This window comes from Hippoglossus hippoglossus, chromosome 12 (genome assembly GCF_009819705.1).
Source record: "Hippoglossus hippoglossus isolate fHipHip1 chromosome 12, fHipHip1.pri, whole genome shotgun sequence".
Lineage (NCBI taxonomy): Eukaryota > Metazoa > Chordata > Actinopteri > Pleuronectiformes > Pleuronectidae > Hippoglossus > Hippoglossus hippoglossus.
Genome location: NC_047162.1, coordinates 6,117,879 through 6,137,695, shown reverse-complemented (window position 1 = coordinate 6,137,695; position 19,817 = coordinate 6,117,879). Strand labels below are relative to the sequence as shown.

General features: G+C 41.3%; 1 protein-coding gene across 10 annotated transcripts in view; it reads left to right on the top strand.

The window, feature by feature from the left end:
• dab2ipb (DAB2 interacting protein b) overlaps positions 1-19,817 on the top strand; it is a 167,576-nt gene that overhangs the window by 68,428 nt on the left and 79,331 nt on the right. For 6 of the 10 annotated variants that reach the window (XM_034601782.1, XM_034601781.1, XM_034601786.1 and 3 more), the window contains one exon: positions 15,158-15,279. In XM_034601782.1, coding sequence (XP_034457673.1) covers positions 15,158-15,279 — 122 coding nt within the window. Of the gene's footprint in view, positions 1-593; positions 1,208-15,157; positions 15,280-19,817 lie in introns of those variants that run through there. The other 4 variants (XM_034601783.1, XM_034601791.1, XM_034601787.1 and 1 more) reach the window with 3 other exon arrangements.

Here is a 19,817-nt window from a genome sequence, read left to right as displayed (position 1 = left end):
AGCTGACATTGCTTAACCCCAGTGCACCGACATTGTGCATGCTCCTCATTGTGCCTCGCTGTGGACTATGGTCCATCTGGCTGACCCTGTCACTCCGAGCCCGCTCCGATTGGCTCCTTGCCGCTCTCAACAGCCCATTTACATCTGTTTCTGATTGGCTGTCACTCCCTTCCATGCCTTCCTTCCCTGCCCCAGGGAGGCAAATTGAAGCGGTTAAGTAGGAAAACCCGGAGCGTGATTGAGAGCGCAACTGGATCGGGAATTGCTATCGGTGAAGGGAGGGTTGGCGGTGGCATTTTTATAAGTCTGACTTGTTTACTGCGCCAGATGCTGTTTGATGTGTGAGGCTGTAAGAGAAACGCTTTGATGGAGGGATGTGAAAACACCCGGATTTCTGCCTTGACTCCATTCCACTGAAGCTCTTATCTGTGCATGTTTTCCATCCAGCCCTAAACTTTTTCTCCTGTTGTTCTACATAACACACACTCTGTCTGTCTGTTCCACACACTCACACACAGACACAGGAGTTGGAGATACATGGATTTGGATGTAAAATACTTGAGTTATACGAGACTCATTTAATGCTTCATGAATACAAAAGAAGCTGTCCATAACATTCCTTCAGTGCACTCTGGCACTGGGAACAGGAACAGCTTTCCTGTCATTCAGGATACACGCTCACAGTGTATTCCGGACATCATGCCTCTGGGATCTCGCTGTGGGAAACTTTTGAGGGGGAGTGTTCGAAGGTGGAGCAAAAAAAACATTATTCTGAGCTTGTAGGAGAGGACACAGTATTGACCAGAAGGGGAAGTTTGATGGTTTGATCTTCTCTTTCCCCTCCTCAGTGGGAAATGGTTTCAAAGTGGAGTGGATTTGAGCCTGACACAATCCATTTGGACTTAAACTGAAGTAGATGTGAGTGTCTTGTCAAGTTGGTGATAAACAGGGGTTGCACTCCATGAGAACTTTGCAGGGGGCTTTTATCTGCACTGATACCAGAATCGGGAGGACTTGTTTTCAGTGGCGCCGCTGAGAGATCTTCTTGTTGTTGGCCGTCAGAGTTTGGGAACTCTAAGCACCATGGCTGGGGTCACTAGGAAGGGGTCTGGGAGACGCTCGTACTACTACAGATTCCTGGGCAAGTCTCGACTGCAGCGTCAGCGAAGTCGGTCCCGCAGCCGCACCAGGCCGCCTGCCAGGAGGGGTAATAAATACTTCTACTACTAAAAAAAGTCCTGCACGCAGCAGTTTTTGCCTTGTTTACACCCAGAGACACGTGTACAGTAGAGTCATAAAGTTCCTACACAATGCTATAAAAGAAACGGATAGTGTAGCTCAATTAAAGTCCGATAATCACTTTAACACTTTCTGTTTTGATATTGAAAAGTTTTTCTTGGCCACATTTTGTGAACAGGCAGTTCTCCTTTTTCTAAAACGTTTTCCTCTTCATGTGAGACCCGCTATTAAAGTAACATTATCTTCTGAACCCATGGCAACGCTCCACTGTTGTTGATGTGTTTTGACTAGCGTGCATAGTTGGAGTGAGATGACAGCTTGGCGTCACTATTCACACAGTGACACCACTCTCAAAATCACACCACCGACACGAGACTTCTCACAGCTCGGCGTTAACCTGCAGAGTTCCAACCTGCCCAGGTGCCTTGCCGTGCAGTTTAGTTTTTATTCCTCTGAGCATTTTCTGTGCCGCATATCTACTTGTGTTCTCCGTTAGTCCATGTCCTCAAGCTCCCTGTTTCTTCACTTTGCTGCCGTTCTGCCTCTCGGTAGCCAGCTGCTGTACTTAACCACTGCAGGCAGTGTTTGAACTGTTAGGTTATAGTGATAAGTCGGCCCCCAAGGCTTTAGCTCAACTTACTCGAATTGAGAGAAAAGAAGTAGTTCTGAAATCTTCAGCATATTGATTTTTTTTCTTTCTTTCTCTCAAGTTAACTATTTAAAATGCACAGTAAGATATTAAGTAGGAGTGTGTTGCGCATCTGTTGCTCTCTTGGCTGTGGATGTGATGCAAGCATGTTTGTTTTTTTTAAGGCAGGGAAAACATCAGTCTCACTTTCTCTCACTGAACCTTGCTTGTTTCATTCTTTTTTAAAAGTAACTTGCAGTGTGAGTAAATGTAGATGGTAAAAGACAGACAAAACCAGTGTAAGTGCTTGACTGTGGGAAGCTGCCTGGCTTGTATGGCTTCACTTTGCTTCTCTCGCTGATGAAAGAGGCACTTTGAAGTCTCTGCTCTGTATCATTCAGTCCTCAAAAGACTACACAAACACACACACACACACACACAAACACACACTGCCTTGATCTTTGCAAATAAGTCCCCTCACAAAAAAAAAAAAAAACTTTTGGGACATCACACATTAACACAATGATGCACAGACAAGATCGCAAAGACACATCCAGCGACTCTCCAGAGCGTCCCAGATATTTTTTGCAACGGCATCAAATGAAACGGTTAATGTCGTACTCTGCATGACCCTCAACTGGTAACTGTGTGTCAGTGTTTATCAGGGTATTCTGGAGATCAGAATGTGCATCCATCGGCAGATTTCATTAGACCGCTGTTTGTCAAAATCACATGCCTCCAGAGGATTTATTATGATTTAGTCAGTAGATGATTATTGAAGCTGCACAGAATGTTCTAGCAGCTGTTTTTAGACTTGGATAAGATGTCACGTATTATATATACTTTGAGATTAAACAGATTTTTTAACCAGCTCTCTCCACAGAGGAAACTTTGTTGCAGGAACAAATCTGACTACCCACAGAACTCACATAATAAATTCAGATGTTCACCACCAATTCTGACATTTACAAAGAGTCAAATGGTCAATTGTAGTTTGACTAGAACTTAAAGAAGTTACAGTCAGTATTTTTATATTACCAATAGAGCTCATGACTTTGCAGTTTTGCATTAACTGCTGTGTCCTTCAGTTTACTTTCACGAACCTGGTGGTGACTGTAAAAAAACACGACTCTAAAATGATTCCCAATTTTGCTCTGTAGGTCTGCTTGATGTGTAAATAGTGGAGTGCAATCATGTCTGCCATCTTCATAGATTGTGACAGGTTTCATAATGCTGCTGTACTTAACCGGTTAGATTTTTGGTTGTCTATAATATGATTTTCAAGGCTGTTTCCACATATTTATGTTAATGTTGTGTAAAATTTTAGATATCAACACATACCACTGTTGTTTTACACTGAGCCTGCAACATTCAGTTAACCCTGCCCACTCTTCCCCCTCCCTTTTGAAGTACCTTACATTAGCAATTTTTACGTTATTTATTTCTATAGTTTTCTTTTGTTGTGTCTTGCTTTAAAACAAATCGCCCTTTGGGGCCAAACAAGGTTGTAGATAAAGCTGAAAATATGTTAGTTTAGATTTCATAGCTTGTTCCTGCCACCTCTTAATGGCTAAAACAGTAACAGTAACACTAACCCGGTCAATATGATTTATTTTGGTGTGTCAGATATTAAATTCACTAGTTTGGACCAAAATGGACCTCCAATTTCTCACTGTATACATCAATATTGTGATATAGAATTATACACACGCTGATAAAAGATTTAATCAGTGTTTTCCATCCCTTTATGTTTCCTTTAATTTCATTGAAATTAGGTCTGTTAGGACAAAAATAAACTTAATTAACAGTTCTGTGGGCCTGGAGCTCGGGGACGAAAAGGTTACTTTTGTTCACAGCTCAGCCTAGCACAGATCCGTGAGTTTATCTGGAGGAAGTGACTGGAGCCCCTCTTGACGTGTAAACTGTCGCTGGGACAGATCAGGTGTCAGTTGCGTGAGCTCATGTGTTATTGTTTTCTCTGCGTGTGTGCTACACGTCAGTTCGTCGTAATCAGTGCGTGGAAAAATCGTATATGTCCGTTCAGCTGGTTCAGTTTCCCCTCTTCTGTTTTCCGTCAGGTTCGCTGACATTTACATCCAAAATGACCGTTTATCTCAAAGAGGGGTTGCAAAGAGACGAGAGGCGTCATTTGATCTGACTTGTTACTGAATTGTCCTGTGACCTTTTCAGAAATGCATTCATCCGTCTCACTTTTATCTACATTGGTTTTCTTTTACATACAACAGGTTTAAATTGTAAAAGTCCTCACAAGTTGTCTTAACTATTGTACACACTTCTATCTTCTTGGAGAAACACATTTTGGTGAAAATTAGGTCTCTGAAAGGGGGCATGCTTTTATCAAAGTTAGGTTTCTGTCTTGTATTTTCTGCTTCATGTTGTGCAAATTACTTGGCTGACTTTCGCTGTCATCATGGTTGCCATCACCACCATAATCTTTTTTGCATGATATCAGAGGGTTTATGCAAATATTGTGTTTATCTGTCCTCCAGGTATGTCACCCTAATCCACTGGTTATTCCCTGGCAGAAATAACTAGCTTGTCTTCTTTTCTCTTCCATTGATCTCAGTTTATTCTCGCTCATTGACTTTTACTTAAAGAGCTGACAAATGTCATCTAAACAACATTTGGCAAGTGTGTGACAGAAGTGTACACACGCATTTAACTTGGTGCCATTCTAGATTACACAAAATTCCTTTCCTCCAAGATATCTCAGCCTCTTAACCCACACTTAACCAGTTTTAACTCTCACAAACCCTTTTTCTTTACATAAAGCTATCGTTATTTTAGCAATTTAACCTCAGGGTGACATTTTGGGAAATAGATTTTTTACTGTCTTCATAAAGAAGATGAATTCTAAAAGTGGCTTGTTTTTGTCTTATAGAGGGTTATGTGCAGCTCTTTCCAGGCAAGCAAATTCCCTGTCTCCAGTCTGTATGCTAAGCTAAGCTAACTGCCTGCAGATCATATTGTACAGATGAAAAGGAGAGAGTGGCTTGGATCTTTGCATCACTTTCTTGTACAAAGTGCATTTCTCAATCCGTTCCCTTTTCATTTTTGGCTTCACTTCTTACACTATTATTACACTGAATGGAATGAAGTGTTGGCGGACGAGGCTACCAGCCAGAGTTGGTAAAACAAGTCAGGTCAAGTCTTTGCCTTTGCTCATCATCACATACAATGACTCAAAAGGGCTTTATGGGTCCACATCAACAACATTTACAGTCTCTTAAGAACAAGGAAGAACTGCGCAAAACAAAGAAGAAATATGACAAAGGAAAAGGAAGGAAAAAGTGGAAGAAACTTTTAGAGAGGAAGCTGATTAGAACTAGAGGAAGGCAATTATAGAACAAAACAGAAGCAGTTTTGAGTATGAGATGTATAAAGCCTAATTTAAATATAACAAGACCAATATAATAATTCCACTTAAACAAGCTTAATTAAAGTAACTGCAATGGAAAAAGAATCTCTTCTTTCAATGTACAATGCTCCAGGAACAGAAGCAAAGGAACATCTGAAGGAAACCATTTAATATACAATGAACAGTAACAGTAAAGGACATACTTCCAGCAGCTTGCTAGAACATGTTTAATAACTCAATAACAACTCAATTATGCATTACCACCGACAGTTATTGCAAGTGATCATATCCTCAACCAGTAGTTACCAAGAAACATTCTTGTTCTATGGAACTGTGTCATGCTTAATATTTTTTTGTTCAGTTAATCTGTAGCCGGATTTTCGTCTGTTAGTGCGTCGTGAGTGTGTTTGTGTTTGTGTGTTTGTGTGTGTGTGTGTGTGTGTGTGTGTGTGTGTGTGTGTGTGTGTGTGTGTGTGTGTGTGTGTGTGTGTGTGTGCGCTGATGGGAAGTGAGGACAGAATCCAGGCCGAGAGCTGGGAAACGGGGGGCAGAAGAACACGGACAAAACGTGACTCAGTTTCCTATGCATCACAGTTACTCTTGAAGGGTCGGGAAGCACGTCTGTATTAATTATTTCTGCATCTGGTATTAATGTGATGGAGAGATGAAATAGAGATTTAGAGCGAAGTGGTGTCAAGTTTACACTGTAACATCGTCGCCAATGGAATCACTCTGCCTGGTTTCTCTAGAGCAGATCAGCCTTTTGTAGTTTGTGACTGCAGCAACCTCTCAGAAATTAAGATCTTGTTTTAGTAAAGACTTGACAGCTCAGGCAGCTGAATTCTTTCATCATTTTCCCCCAATTTTTCAGCTTTAACAATTAAATTTTTAGCACATACAGGCAGGCCAAAAGGCAGGGGGGGGTGTGGAATGAAACAGTAGGAAGAAAGTATTTCCCCTCTGCTTTGGCAGCTCTGTATAACAGGATGTGAAGTGAAAATTAATCAGTTTGCCTTTGAGATCATATAATAGGAAGCACAGACATGAGACAGAGGGAAGAGACAGTAAATAAAGCAATCAAATGCAGAAGTGAATTCTCCGAATCTTCGAATTGTTAAACCCGCGATTGCATAGTCTCATTTCTGGAGCCTGTGTCCTTGCCTACCCTCTTATTCCTCAGCCTGGTGCACGGCAGAGATGGGCCAGATGACAAAGTGCCTCTGAGCAACAGAAGAAAAGTCCAATAACAATAGGACAGGTGCAGGCTAATGCCCCTTAATCCATGGATATCCACTCAGATTACGACCCAGAGCCGGGGAGCAGTTTTGGGGAAGTAGCTGCAGAACTATAGGAGCTCACCCTATATATGCAATCTGTCAACGTATACAGCTGACACAATGTGCAAATAAGGATTACTGTTTTTCCATGCAGGAGTCTGACGTTATGAAACTAGAGAGGCTCCCAGTAGAGCGCATACCTCTGTCATTCCGTTTCAACAGTCCCTTAAATTCAATTCATTTGCACCAAATTGCACAACTTTTTTAAAGTAAAAATCCATGCATTATTTCTTAAAAATGTTACAAAAATGTTAAAAAAAGGCCCTATCTAGCAATGTTAAAGAAAGTGGGAAAAAAACCTGGATCCACCCCTTTGTCCTGATCCAAAATTGTATTGATCATTCCCTGGCCCATATCCTATCTTTCCACCGAGTTTTAAGAAGATCTTTTCTGTAGTTTTTGTGTAATCCTGCTGACAGACAGACGGCAATGAATAACGAATCCTTGATAGCTTTTATAAAACCAATCCATCAGATTAGATATCAACAATCATGCAAAAGAATCGAGTGCATCTGTCATTTTTGTTTGTTTTGGGAATTTTTGTTGGGAGGCAGGGCTAAAAAAAACTGTTGTGTTTGCTTCTCGTCTGCAAGTGGATATTATTGGAGTATGTAGGGTCGCAGACGGCATCGCAGGAATGTTGCTGCTGCGTCGCCCCTCTGCACAAACACAAACTTCCTCCTTCTGCACCCCACTCTTCTCCTCCTCCTCTTCCAGCCCTCTACTCTGCCTTCCTATAACGTGTCGCAGACAAAGGCATGCATGTGCCAAACTAAACATGAAGCAGAGTCATGCTCTCTGAGATTGGGATTTGAATATGGTTGTATATAGAATCCTTGTGTTTTTGGAAAAAAGGGGGAAAAAACGATGCAGTGCTGCTTGATGCTGCTTATATCTGCACTTTTACCCTGTTGATTGATGTTTTGGAGACTGATTCGTTCCATATTTCATTTTGAGGCAGAATCCCAGCATAATTTCAGGCTGCTGCGAATTTATGTTGTGTTAGCAACCCTAAATCAATGTAACCAAGCTCTGAGTGAAGGTACTGTTGACTGTGTCCTCACGAGAAGTAGTTCTAGTATGAAACGTCTGCCGAGTCGCTCCAAGGAGACCGAGCGGCACCTCTTTATCACCCCATCATCTCTGCACCGAGTAAATAAAGCATCTCAGGGGTCAAAAGTCCAGCGCTGTCCTCACAGTTTAGTGTTAACACATTATAGTCCCTGTGTACACAGACAAGGAAACGCACTCCCATGTCTCTCACACACCAACACATGTGTTCACTTAACCTGTGCATGTAATGCTGCGGCTGTGTGGGCCTCTGCTGGATGGAGGATGGATCATCATTCCGCTGGCAGACTGATATACCTGTAATGAGACGCTGCTGTGTGACTTCTTCTTCCTGGCCTGATCGTACTTTGATTGATATCAATTCCTGTTTTATATTCCGGAGAGTGACAGAGCTTTATTGCAGCACTTTCAGTGAGTCGAGACAAATTCTGGTTGTCTTGTAGTCAAGGGGGGGCGGGAAAGTGATGCATTTGTGAAGGAAGGGGGGGATGAGAGGTGGCGTGGACCTAGAGAAGACAGTCCTGCAGGTAGACAGAACACAGTAAACACAGTCTGACAGCCTGTGATTTCTGCTGTATAATTCACCAGCCCATAGAGAATGTGTGTGTGTGTGTGTATTTTCCTCTTCTTTCACCTCCTGTCATAACACAAAAAACTCTACATTCTCTCTGAGGCTATTTTTCATCCCTGAAGGCAAAGACTTCTTGAAATACATACACACACTGCTCTTCCTAACAGTCTTGTACTGTATTTATTAGTTAGATGAGCACAGTTTGGATTATTTTGCTCAAATACACACTTTAAAGCAACTATGATCAATATTTTAATATACAAAATGGATCAAATGTGCAAGTTGTTACTCATACTCATGAACCCACTGATGATTCCGCCCAACACCGAAGTTCCTCCTACCTCTACATGGGTTTGTAAGACGTGTTTCAGCTCAGTGTTTTGGTTTTGTGCTCTGCAGTGTGACTAGGTTGCTTCTCTCTCACCACTCTCAAAGCGCCATTTTAGCTCACAACATGCAGCTCTTTGAAGCAGAAAAAAAAGAAAAAACAGAGATAGAAAATGTAGTCAACATCAAAACGAAGAGGAGCTAAAAGAAATGAAAACTGGAGTTACTTTAGTCAGATCAAGGATGTCTTTATTATTCTCTGGGTTGAATTTGATGTGCAGTCAGCAGTATGCACATGTCCATCAGGAAAAAAAAGTGACATCAAACAAATAAAATTAGAACTCAATACAATATAAAAGCAGTGGAAAATAAGTAAATAGCATATACTGCAAGCACATTGTGCATTAAAAACACACAAATGAATTCAAAGGCCAGTCAAAATAAGATACACAAATTTAATAGGCCAATGGCAGCCAGGACAATAGAGCTGGCAGACAGAACTCCCTATATCTGCTGGACATGTAAATAATCAACTATTTTATTTGTTTGTACTTTCCAGCTAAAAGGAGATAATATCAGTTTGCGTTTACAGTTTGTTTGCACTACCTCCAAGTGGCCAGAAAATGTAATGCTTCCTCACTTATTAACAGTTGGCTAATGTGTCTTGTTGACTAACACAAATAAAATAACTTGCAAAATATTTATTAGTTTTACCTCTGCCAAGGAGGTTATGTTATCACCCATGTCCATTTGGTTGTTTGATAGAAGCGACCAGATTTCCACAAAACTTGGTGGAAGGATGCGAAATCCCTCGGGGAAGAACCCATTTAATTTTGGTGTGAATCCAGAACTGGGGGCAGATCTATTTTATTCTTTAACTTTCTTTAACATTAAAATCAGGCTTATTTAGAGGATATGTATGAGTGTGTGAGATTTAGTGCATCTTGATCGAATTTAATGGGTTAATTAGGCCTTGGCAGAGGTATTGGCTCTATGCTGAGTTCCATACTAGTCATCTATTGCGATTGAAACTAAATTTTCTTTACTGATTTAGTCAAATCAGCCGATCAGCCCCAACAAGAAAGTCGTAAAACGTGTGTGTGCCTGTTTAGGCCCAATTAGCTTGATATTGCTGAAAGAATGCTTCAGCCAGTCTCTACGCATCATTCGGAAGAGCAGCAACAACACTCAAACTGTGTATGTTATTGCACGCCTTGTAGATGACGCATATTTTCAGTGATGTGGCGAAATAGACAAAAATCCATTTACACTAGACCATAGTGTAACGCAATTTGTGCAGTGTGTAGATACTTTCATTTGTAGGCACATTAAAAGCTTTGTGCAACAACTTGCTCACAACAACCTTTGTGAATTCTCTCTGTCATCATGGAGCCTCTTAACCCAGCCAGCCCCTCAAGATGAATGATTATAAAGAAGACCACTCCAGGCAAAATAATAATGTGTGTTTTTAAAATAAGCACAAATAAAGACTTTCTGCAAAATGTTCATTATCACTCCCGTGCTCCTGCTTGATGATTCACTCGATGCTATCTGTTTTTCTAACAGCTTTTGTGACACATCACCACCTGAATACCCACTGTGCGGTTCCTCTGCTCATCTCCTGCATGAATCAGTTGTGCTGCATTCATCCTGTTTATCTTTTGCCTTAACAGCAACTGACAAAATGTTCAGAATATTGAATATTCTCAGTTTTCAAAAGTGGAAGAAGCTTTGAACTTTTTCTGCCCCCCGTCCTCATACACAGCTGGAACTCTGCGCACTGGAATATCCTGTGTTGGCGAGGTCTGAGGGGAAGGGAAGGTCTGGCACTGGTCACTGGATGGAGTACGCCTTGGTGGGGAAACATGTAGTCTGACTTTTATTAGTAAGAAAATATGGAGGGCAGCAATGGAGAGATGGAGAGATGGATAGATAGATTACTTTCACAGTAACTCCACCCTAACACTTATTGCTTACTTACAAGAGTCTACACAAGACAGGAGCACAACACAAAAACAATTTCCCATCTACTATAACCTCTGCCAAGGATGTTATGTTCTCGTCTGCATAAGTTTGTTTGTTTGTTACGTTGCAGAATTACAGAACATGTACTGAACCGAATTCTGTGAAACTTTGTGACATGGCCCTAGATGAAATTTTGGTGCAGATCCAAATTAATGGGCTAATCACCCCCGAAAAAAGTCACTTTCTCTGCAGCGTTACCCACAGATTTACTCCAATCTATGGCGGTAACGGGGGTGCACTTGCACGCACTTGTGCACAAAGGTTGCTCTCACCTGCAACAGATTCTGACTGACAGGTACACACACACATGCGAGAGAGACATGTATTGTATGCCACTTGTGGACATGAACACAACTGCAGCTGAAACTATGAGGTCTGACTGTATGGATGGTAAACACTTTATGGGTGTTAGTGCTGCACACAGTTACAATGCAGGTTAGAAATCTCATTTGTTCTCTTGCGCTCTCTGTTCCAGCACTGTCTTACAAAAATAACTATGACCAGACAGTATTTTTTTTATACCAAGTGAAAGGACACATATACGACCACTGGTTTATCTCACATATAGTTGTATTCTCCCCACTTAAATCACCTATTAATAAATATAGAAATCACATTGCTAACAAGAGCTCCCACAAAGTTACAACATGTAGTTAAGCTCACAGTTTCCCCCTGCTTTCGCTCTTCATGCTAAGCTATGCTGTGTGCCTGCTATGTGTAACTTCATACGTAGCGTAGAGATGAGAGGGTGGTGTCAACCTTTTCATGTACCTCTCAGCAAGGTGAATATTTCCACAACTATTAAAGTAAAGTTCAGTCCTCAAAGAGACACATTCGCTCCCAGGCTGCTTCTACCTCGACCTCGCACATATACTCCAGCACACACACAATATTCTAGTAACTATTATAGACAGCTTTAGGCCCCCCAGGGCCTTCACTGGCACTTCCAGGGTCTCATTAAACGACTGTGAGGAGGGCATGAGGAGGGTGGAATCAAGAGGGATTGCTTTATTTGTGGGTAGATGGTAATGAAGGGTAAATAAGTTTTCTAGGGAATGTGTGAGGGCAGAGAACAAAATAAAAAGGTGAAATGAAGAGGTAATGACAGATGAGGATTTTATGTGATGTGACGCAGAAGATGAAGGCAGAGGTTTGAAGGGAATCATAATTAGAGTGCATAAGAGAGGGAAGAAAATGGATTGGTGAAGGAGGATGAAAATAAGTGAAGGGGAAAAAAGGTGGAGAACTATAATGACACTGAGTGGAGTGAATACCTCCATCAACAGCCGATAGATAGGCTACATGTACGTTTTCCTTTGATGAGGGTGTTTTCAAATGATAAAACGGCTTGCTGGTGTAAACAAGTGTAAAAGGAAACACTTTGTTGTTTGTTGCAGAAAGAGCTAGGCCACAAACTAGAAGATCAACTCATATGTAAGCAGCTGTGTCATTAAAAAGCTGTAAAATGCAGAATTTAACAACTGTTATTAAAGACAACCGGGTCTGCAACGTTTGTTACTGTATCCATGTTGCATCCTACACTGGTAGCTAAGGTGTATGCCGGTTGTTTTCTGGAAGGTGGTCATGTGATAAGAGCCTGACAAATCAGCAAAGGCTATACGTCGTGACCAAAAGGAAGCCGGTTTCTACGACATTGTTTCCAAACATCTTAGTTTCTGCCCATACAGACTAAAACCAGCCCCACAGTTTTCAAAATAAAATAAGGCAAACTTTCCAAACTTCTCCGTATTAGCGGCTCTTAAACTCTGGAGTAGTGTGGATGCCCGGCGTTTAGCAGAGTTCATTCATTTTCATGGATGTCGAACTTAATAAAAAATTGTATGGATCCACCTTCTTTTGTGAATCCTGGGCAGTGGTAATGAGGAAAAGATGAAGAGATCACAGGGAAGACATTGGAAAGAAGGTCAAAGGTCACAGTGTGTTGTACAAAACTCTGATGATTTCCTCCAGGATTCAGGTTAGACATTGTGTTTTGATTTAACTTTTATTCAGTGAGTCTGTTTACTTTCAGTTAAAAAGACACAGTAGTTATTAAGCAAGGGGAATTTTTTGTCTATGCTTTTGCAAAGAAGCGTCCCACGCAGGTGATGAAAACGTGCAGAAGCAGGCACTGAAGTTTCATGCCGCAATTAGTTCACGACTAAATGTGTGTTTATGTGAGCTTTGCTGTGAGCGCCTGTTAAACCAGCCAGCTGTGTACAAGTGGGGAGATTTCCATCAAGAAATTAAGCAGCGAAGGGTGAATCTGATGAAGTTGAGCACAAAAATTATTTGTGACAAGAGAAAGTGAAATTCACACTGGTGTCTTAATTGTCATCTACGCTTATTTTCTGTTGAATGATTTCCACATGTAAAAGGATTAAATCCACTTGTTGTCATGACATCAGATATTTCAATACCACCGTATTTTGACTGTTGCAATGAGGAAGGGACAGGAAAGGTTGTTTTTATTATTAAACATTGTAAACTTCTTAACATCAGTTAGAGTCATACAACATTTTTAAGCCTCTAAGATGGCGATGATCATTGTGACCTTACAAAAACACCTTTTTGGTCTTGTGAATGCATAATTTCAGGAACAGAGTGAGGATATGTCTTCAAATTCGGTACAAACATTCACTTTGACTGAGATGAACTCATTGGATTTTGTTGATCACAGGTCAAGGTCACTATGACCTTGCATCTCTTTTGTCTTGTGAACATGTTATCTTAAGAAAGCCTAAAGAGAATCCTTTCAAATTTGGCACAAATATTCACTTAGACTCAAGGTCATGATGGCCTCATCCTTGAACAGGATATCCCAAGTCTGCCTTTTGGGAATTTGGGGCATTTTCTTCAATTGTTACTTGGACTCAAAGATAAACCGATTACATTTCACTGGTCAAATGTAAAGGATATGTGACCTCATATTATTGTGAATGCAATATGTGTGGAACACATGGAGGGACTGAAACTGCACTGGTTAGCGGAGGCATACAACTACAGGGCAGAGGTTCTAGTTCATTTTGAAATGGTCTGTTAATAATAAACATTGTACTATGATAAAAGATTGGACAGGTTTCCACTTCCTCACAGCTTCCATTCCCTAACATTAGTGAGAAATGAGAATCATATTGAATTTAGTATTTGTAATATTGTAGTATTTGCCATTTTAAGATTTTACCAATATCCAGAGCTGTCACTCTGTGAGAACACTGAAGTTAAACAGATGAAGAGTCAGATTGTGTTGCCAAGTCCAGACAAACATTAGTTTTGTATCTGTAGGCACTGACGATCCAAATTTATTTTAATGAAGAGCCTGTTGTGTTGAGAGTCCAGAGATGTTGCATACCAAGTGATTGAATGAGCAGTTTGTGGGAAGCTCCCAATAAAATAAAACAGTCCTTATATATTATAAATGAAAATGTAGTTTGTGTGTTTAAACAGGATTTGTTTTTTAATGTGATTTCATCCTGATTAAAGTCACACTGCAACATTCAGTAATTTCAATCGTTTTCAATGTTGAAGACGATCGTAGATCTCGAACATGACCTCAGAGATGCAATGACCACATGAGTTTCACAAAGGCCTGTGATTGGCCATTATTATAGCAGCATATTCAGGCCTTATCTGACAGATTGTTTCATTTTGTTTTCTAAACTTTCATCATGCGTAAACTGTCAATGTCTCACAGTGTAGGTACATATCACTGTAGCCTAAAACCACCTTTTATTTATCATGGGGTAAGATCAGTTCACCAGCTGCCTAACAAACTGATAATCTGCTCTGTACCTACGAGCTAGCAGTCAGCAGTGATGGCTATCAGAAGTCTGTAGGGACTTGCATGCTCAACAACACTAACATTCCTCACGGACATGTCCAGATATGTCCCACACATCTGCACATTGCTCGTTCGCATCTGATGCTGCGCTGTACTGTGCCACACACGCACACACACTCACACAAGCGAGATAAAAAGATAACACGTTCAGATAAGTTCAGTAAACAGGGAAGAGATGAGAAAATCAGGAAGTGAAAGCAACAGTCTTTCACACCCTGAATGGGCTAATTTCATATATTCATGGAGGAATTGGTAATAGGATGCAATCCTAAGAAAACTTCTCTAAATCAAATTAAAGATCAAGAAATTTGTGATAGAAAGATATAACAAGCCCTTTTTTAACTTCCTTTGAAATGTTTGCCTTTGATTCGTAGTGAACAAACAGATATGGAAATCTTTACACTATGGTTTGAGATAGATCAAGACTGAAACCAGAGGGAAACCAGCGAGCCTGGTTCTGCCCAAAGCTCAAAATTATACATACCCATCTAAATTATCACTTTGCATATAAAAAAGTATAAAAAGTTCTCCTTGCTTCCCATTTTAGGCGTCTCCTGGCTATATCTCCATAGTTCAGGCACAGAAAATAGTAGTATCGAGTAGTATCGATCTCCTCGAAGTCTCTGCAGAAAATCAAATCATTTTATTCCCCAACATCTTGACCCACTTGATAATCATATGGTATATTTTTCACAATGTTAAAACAGAATCCACAAAGTAAAGATCTCTCTATTTGCAGAGTCTCCTCCAGACAGGACAGGGCGCCGACGCAGCGTGCCAGGCGGATCCTCAGACAAGACCACACCCACCATGGAGGCGACGTCCACTGCCACCACACCTTTCAGAGTCACCGTGAGTACTGTGAGTGTGTTTTCATGGACCATCTGAGTCTTTGTCTGTCTATTTGTTTTACTCTCTTGGCTTTTCTTTTGGTCTCCGCATTAGTTTGCTTTAGGACATGGGTGGGGAACCTTTTTCCTGCAAAGTGCCATTTAAATTTTTATAATATCCTTTGTGGGCCACATAATACATTATTGAACACATATTGAACTGCTTCTCTTTAGCAAGGCGTCTGATATCAGATGGTAGTGATGTGGATGATGCCACTCACAGCTGGTTTTAGCCAAAGTTTCTCATATAAATCCTAAACTTTATGTAGTGGCATGGTTGCCCACCCCTGCTTTAAGAGTTTGTTAGTTATATAACAAGGTTTACAGAAGCCTTGTCTGGCGTCCAGATGGATTTGTGCCAAGCTGAAACTCATTTACTTCAAATATTGGAACAGGATCTTTGATGTTTGGCTTCTGAACGTCCTGCGTCTACACATCTCGTGTTCAGCTCACTATCCCCCACTGACTTCTAAGATCCTGTGTGATTTTCACACCGAATATTATTCACAACCTGCGCACACATTCCACACCTGTGCACACGCAATACCATCAGTCACTCAACTACAAACACACCTCTCCATCAAACACACACGTACACACAGAGTGGTCCGTTTGCCTGCCATCTTGCTCTAATTCAAATCCAGACTGCTTTCTGCCATGTTTAATTCAATAGATAAACAGCCAGTTAATGAAGCAAAGAAATATGCCATGAGTCATCAATTTAAAGCTAATTAGCAATTAGCAGTGCACATTTTCATAAATAAATAATGAGCGGGGAGATGAAGACCCGCAGGTGAACTGTAAACAGTAGATGTTAGGCCAGGAGGGCCACAAGCTCTCAGTGCTCAGTCATCAGCCTTTTGTAACGGCTCAGCAGGTACAGTAACGGGCCAAGTTAAGCTCTAAAACACCTTGTAGCTGTGTCTCAATTCAGTGGCAGCATCATGCGGAGGATCCAGTCTACGCAGCCGACGTCAGCTGCATCCTCCAAATGAGATAGTCTGGTCTTCCTATTGTGTCACCATTACAGCCGTCGCCTAGCAACAAAGCTACAGACGAAAAAGTGATTCTGTTGATTAAAAATGTTGAAAAGATTTCGGTTAAGTAGCTACATTTAAAAATACATTCTCCTGGTGTTTTCACCTTGCTTTTTGCCGCCATTACCTCATTGAAAAAGATTTTGTCAATGGAGCGCAAAGAATAATGGGATATGTTGGGTCGGGAAGGAGGACGCCTCTCTTTTGTGGCGGTGGAAGGACACATTGTATCTGTATCACATCGCTTGTATAACAAAGTAGGACGTTTTCATATAGCGCGTGTGTGTAAAGTCGCTGCAGTGAACATGACTGTCCTGTCAGGTGCTCTGAGCGCACTGGAGACCACTTACAAAAATATATAACTGTGTTCACCTTCAAACTTCTATTTCCAAATAATGTCCCAGAGTGGAGGTTAGGACACGACAGATGTGTAAAGTAATCGGTCCGATTGCTGTAAATATAAATACTGCGGTGAAGGATGATGAAGGACCGCCCACTCAGCTGAAGTCTCTGACCTGCTACACTTTAAACAAATTTTCCACGCTTCTCAGTGTCCATGCGCTGATTTGTTTGTGACCACCGCCACAATATCAACACTGATCACCACGTAATGACATCCTCCTACATAGCTGTGCTCATTCGGTCCTTCCTGACTTTGCTCGCTCTCTTTCTCTACACCGACACGCACTCGAACGTTGTCATCAGAAACATATGTAAAGTCAAACCGGGTTAAAACAACACCATTTTTCTTCTCAACCAAAAATGACAGTTGTGACTATTTGCATATAGAGCGGGGGAAGTGAGAGGAGTCAAAGATTATATATTTTCAGGATGCATTTAGCACCTGTGTGAACACACGTACATGAAGCTGAACACTTGGGATCTCTAAAGACACACATTAATACCAGGTCTGAACATGGCCAGAGTTTCAGTAAAAGATAGTGCTCAGTCTAACACCAAACTACGATGCCTCCACAGAGACCTACTTGACTAGATCTGCGCTTTTATAACTTCTATCACTTCTATCACTTTCTTTCTTTTAGTTTTAGCATCTTTCTGTCTTTTTGACTACATTTTTACTGTTTTTACTCCTTTTATTTATAAAAACAATGCAAATATCGTCACTGAACAGATTTTATATGATCTAGTATGTATGAGAGAGAGAGATGTAGGAATGAAAGGTAGATCAGGGAGCTTGTAGGAGACAGAAGGGGTCAGATGAAAGGGCTAAATATTGATTAAGTGTCTTTTAAGCAGCTACTTGTACCCTCCAGGGAGGAAAGAGAGAGAGGGATACTACAGCAAAGTCATCCTGTCTCTATCACATGACCACTTTACTTGCCTCCTGTCCTACACTTTTCCTTACACTGCCCCCTTCTGGCATGGGATTTTATTGCAGCAACTGTGTTCACCAACTTCTCTGGAATACAAACTAGTAAACAAATTATATGTGATTAAAAAGGTTTAATTTGCAGCTCAGGTTGGATGGAGAGAGGGACAGGATATACGCCTGTTGGCACACAGAAGTGTTGGAATGAAAACAGGAAGACGAGTAGACAGGCGGTCGTATTCTTCTTCTCCTCCTCTCCTCCTGCATCTCCCGCGTTTAGCGATGACAAACCTCCCCTCACTCTTCTCCCTCCAGTAAAACAGAGTTGCAGTGACATCTAAAGTACCCCTCCTAGGCCTTGAGCTAAATCTGTCAAAATGTTTTTCTCTCATGTTCTTTGCAGACTGGGTTCAGTATCTGCACACACGCACACACAAATGGATTCCACGTGCACAAACACGCGCATTCAAAAGCACATCCTTTGGTGCCTCTCAAAAACAATTTCTCACCAGCAGGCACGGACGAAAGCTAAACTCTCGGCAAAGCCTCATCTCCCATGACCGATTCAAAAATAGTAAAAGATTGCATACATTAAATATAAAAGTTATTATTTACTACTTTCTCTTATTCAGGGCTTATTTAAAGAGCCGAAAAACAAACCTTATCTATGTCTGTCAGGTCCACGTCCCGCTGACTGCACTATAGCTGGCTGGATTGATTCTCAATAGTGACTTAGGTCCTTATCCAATCTCCCCCTGACTCTTCCCTCCCCACCCCCCTCTCCCTCTCAGATAATAGCAGGGGGTCTAATTGGACAGGTATGTCTCTTGTTTTCATCAGCTTGTGCTCGAGGAGGACAAGAGAGCTTGATATGGAAGCGGGGAACACCCTGCTGATTGTCCAGGCACTGATACTATCAGCCCCCCATTAAGGAAGCCTGGAATTGCCAAGCCAAGGGGAATAGAATTAACTTGTTGCAAGCATTTGCTTTAATTTCATGGAAAAAAAAGACATCTAAAAAAAAAAAGAGAAAAAAGTGCAGCGATAAAATTGAGCTGTCCTCTTGTTCTGACTTAATGGGCTTGGACAGGCCGAGATTACGATCAAGTATGCAATCTTATTATAGAGACACACACACACACACACACACACACACACACACACACACACACACACACACACACACACACACACACACACACACACACACACACAGAGATGCATGCACAGAGGTAACACATCTGCACTGTAAACTAGGTAACATAGTAAAATATGAACAAACACATTATTTTCACTGCCATTAATGTCCCTTCACAGCCAGTCGTAGGGTATCTTTAAACCTGGATGCGTGTTGATTTAGTTTGTTCCATCCCCTCCTTCCCCCTAATTAGGTGTCAACCGTGGAAATGTGGAATAATTAAAGAGCTCATTCATATTCACAATAACACGTGACACTGTTATGCCCCCTGTCAGGTCGCGCTGGCTGTAATAGCCATGTCACGCTGCTTTGTATGAGTATGTGTTTGCACCATGCAATGTAAAAGACATTGTATCAAATTCAGTAATTTTTTCACACCAATATCAGAAATTAATTGAGGCATCTAATCATATATTTATGGCTTTTATTCATTCATGCATTGATATTGAATTAGGTATTATTCAACCAAGCTTCACTGGGGAATTAGAGTAATCCTATGTGTCAATTAACACATTTCTTTAAAACACAATACAACAATGACATAATGTACGACGTCTCATTAGGTGTCAGTTTCCATTGTGTGTGCCGGCATCACCGTCCTTTCTGCTTTTAAGAACTGACAACGAGACATGGGAGTAGGGAGGTGTCAAGCTCTGTACATGAGTGTGTCAGCCATCACTTTCCTGATTCGCAACGACCGATGTCATCTGCTAAAACGAGGGCTGATCAGAATATAAACCAACAGGGAGGTATTCTGCCCTCTGCAGCTGGGGCCATGCTCTGCTGAGCCCTGATCCTCCGGCGTCCTCGTTGCTCATTTGCGGAACGTTTTCCCCTCATTTTTTTGTTTTATTCTGCTGCTTGTTTCTATCTGCCACCTCCACATTGTGCCCCACTTTTTCCATTTATCCTTCTCCTTTATCTCACACCCGCCTCCCCTGGCA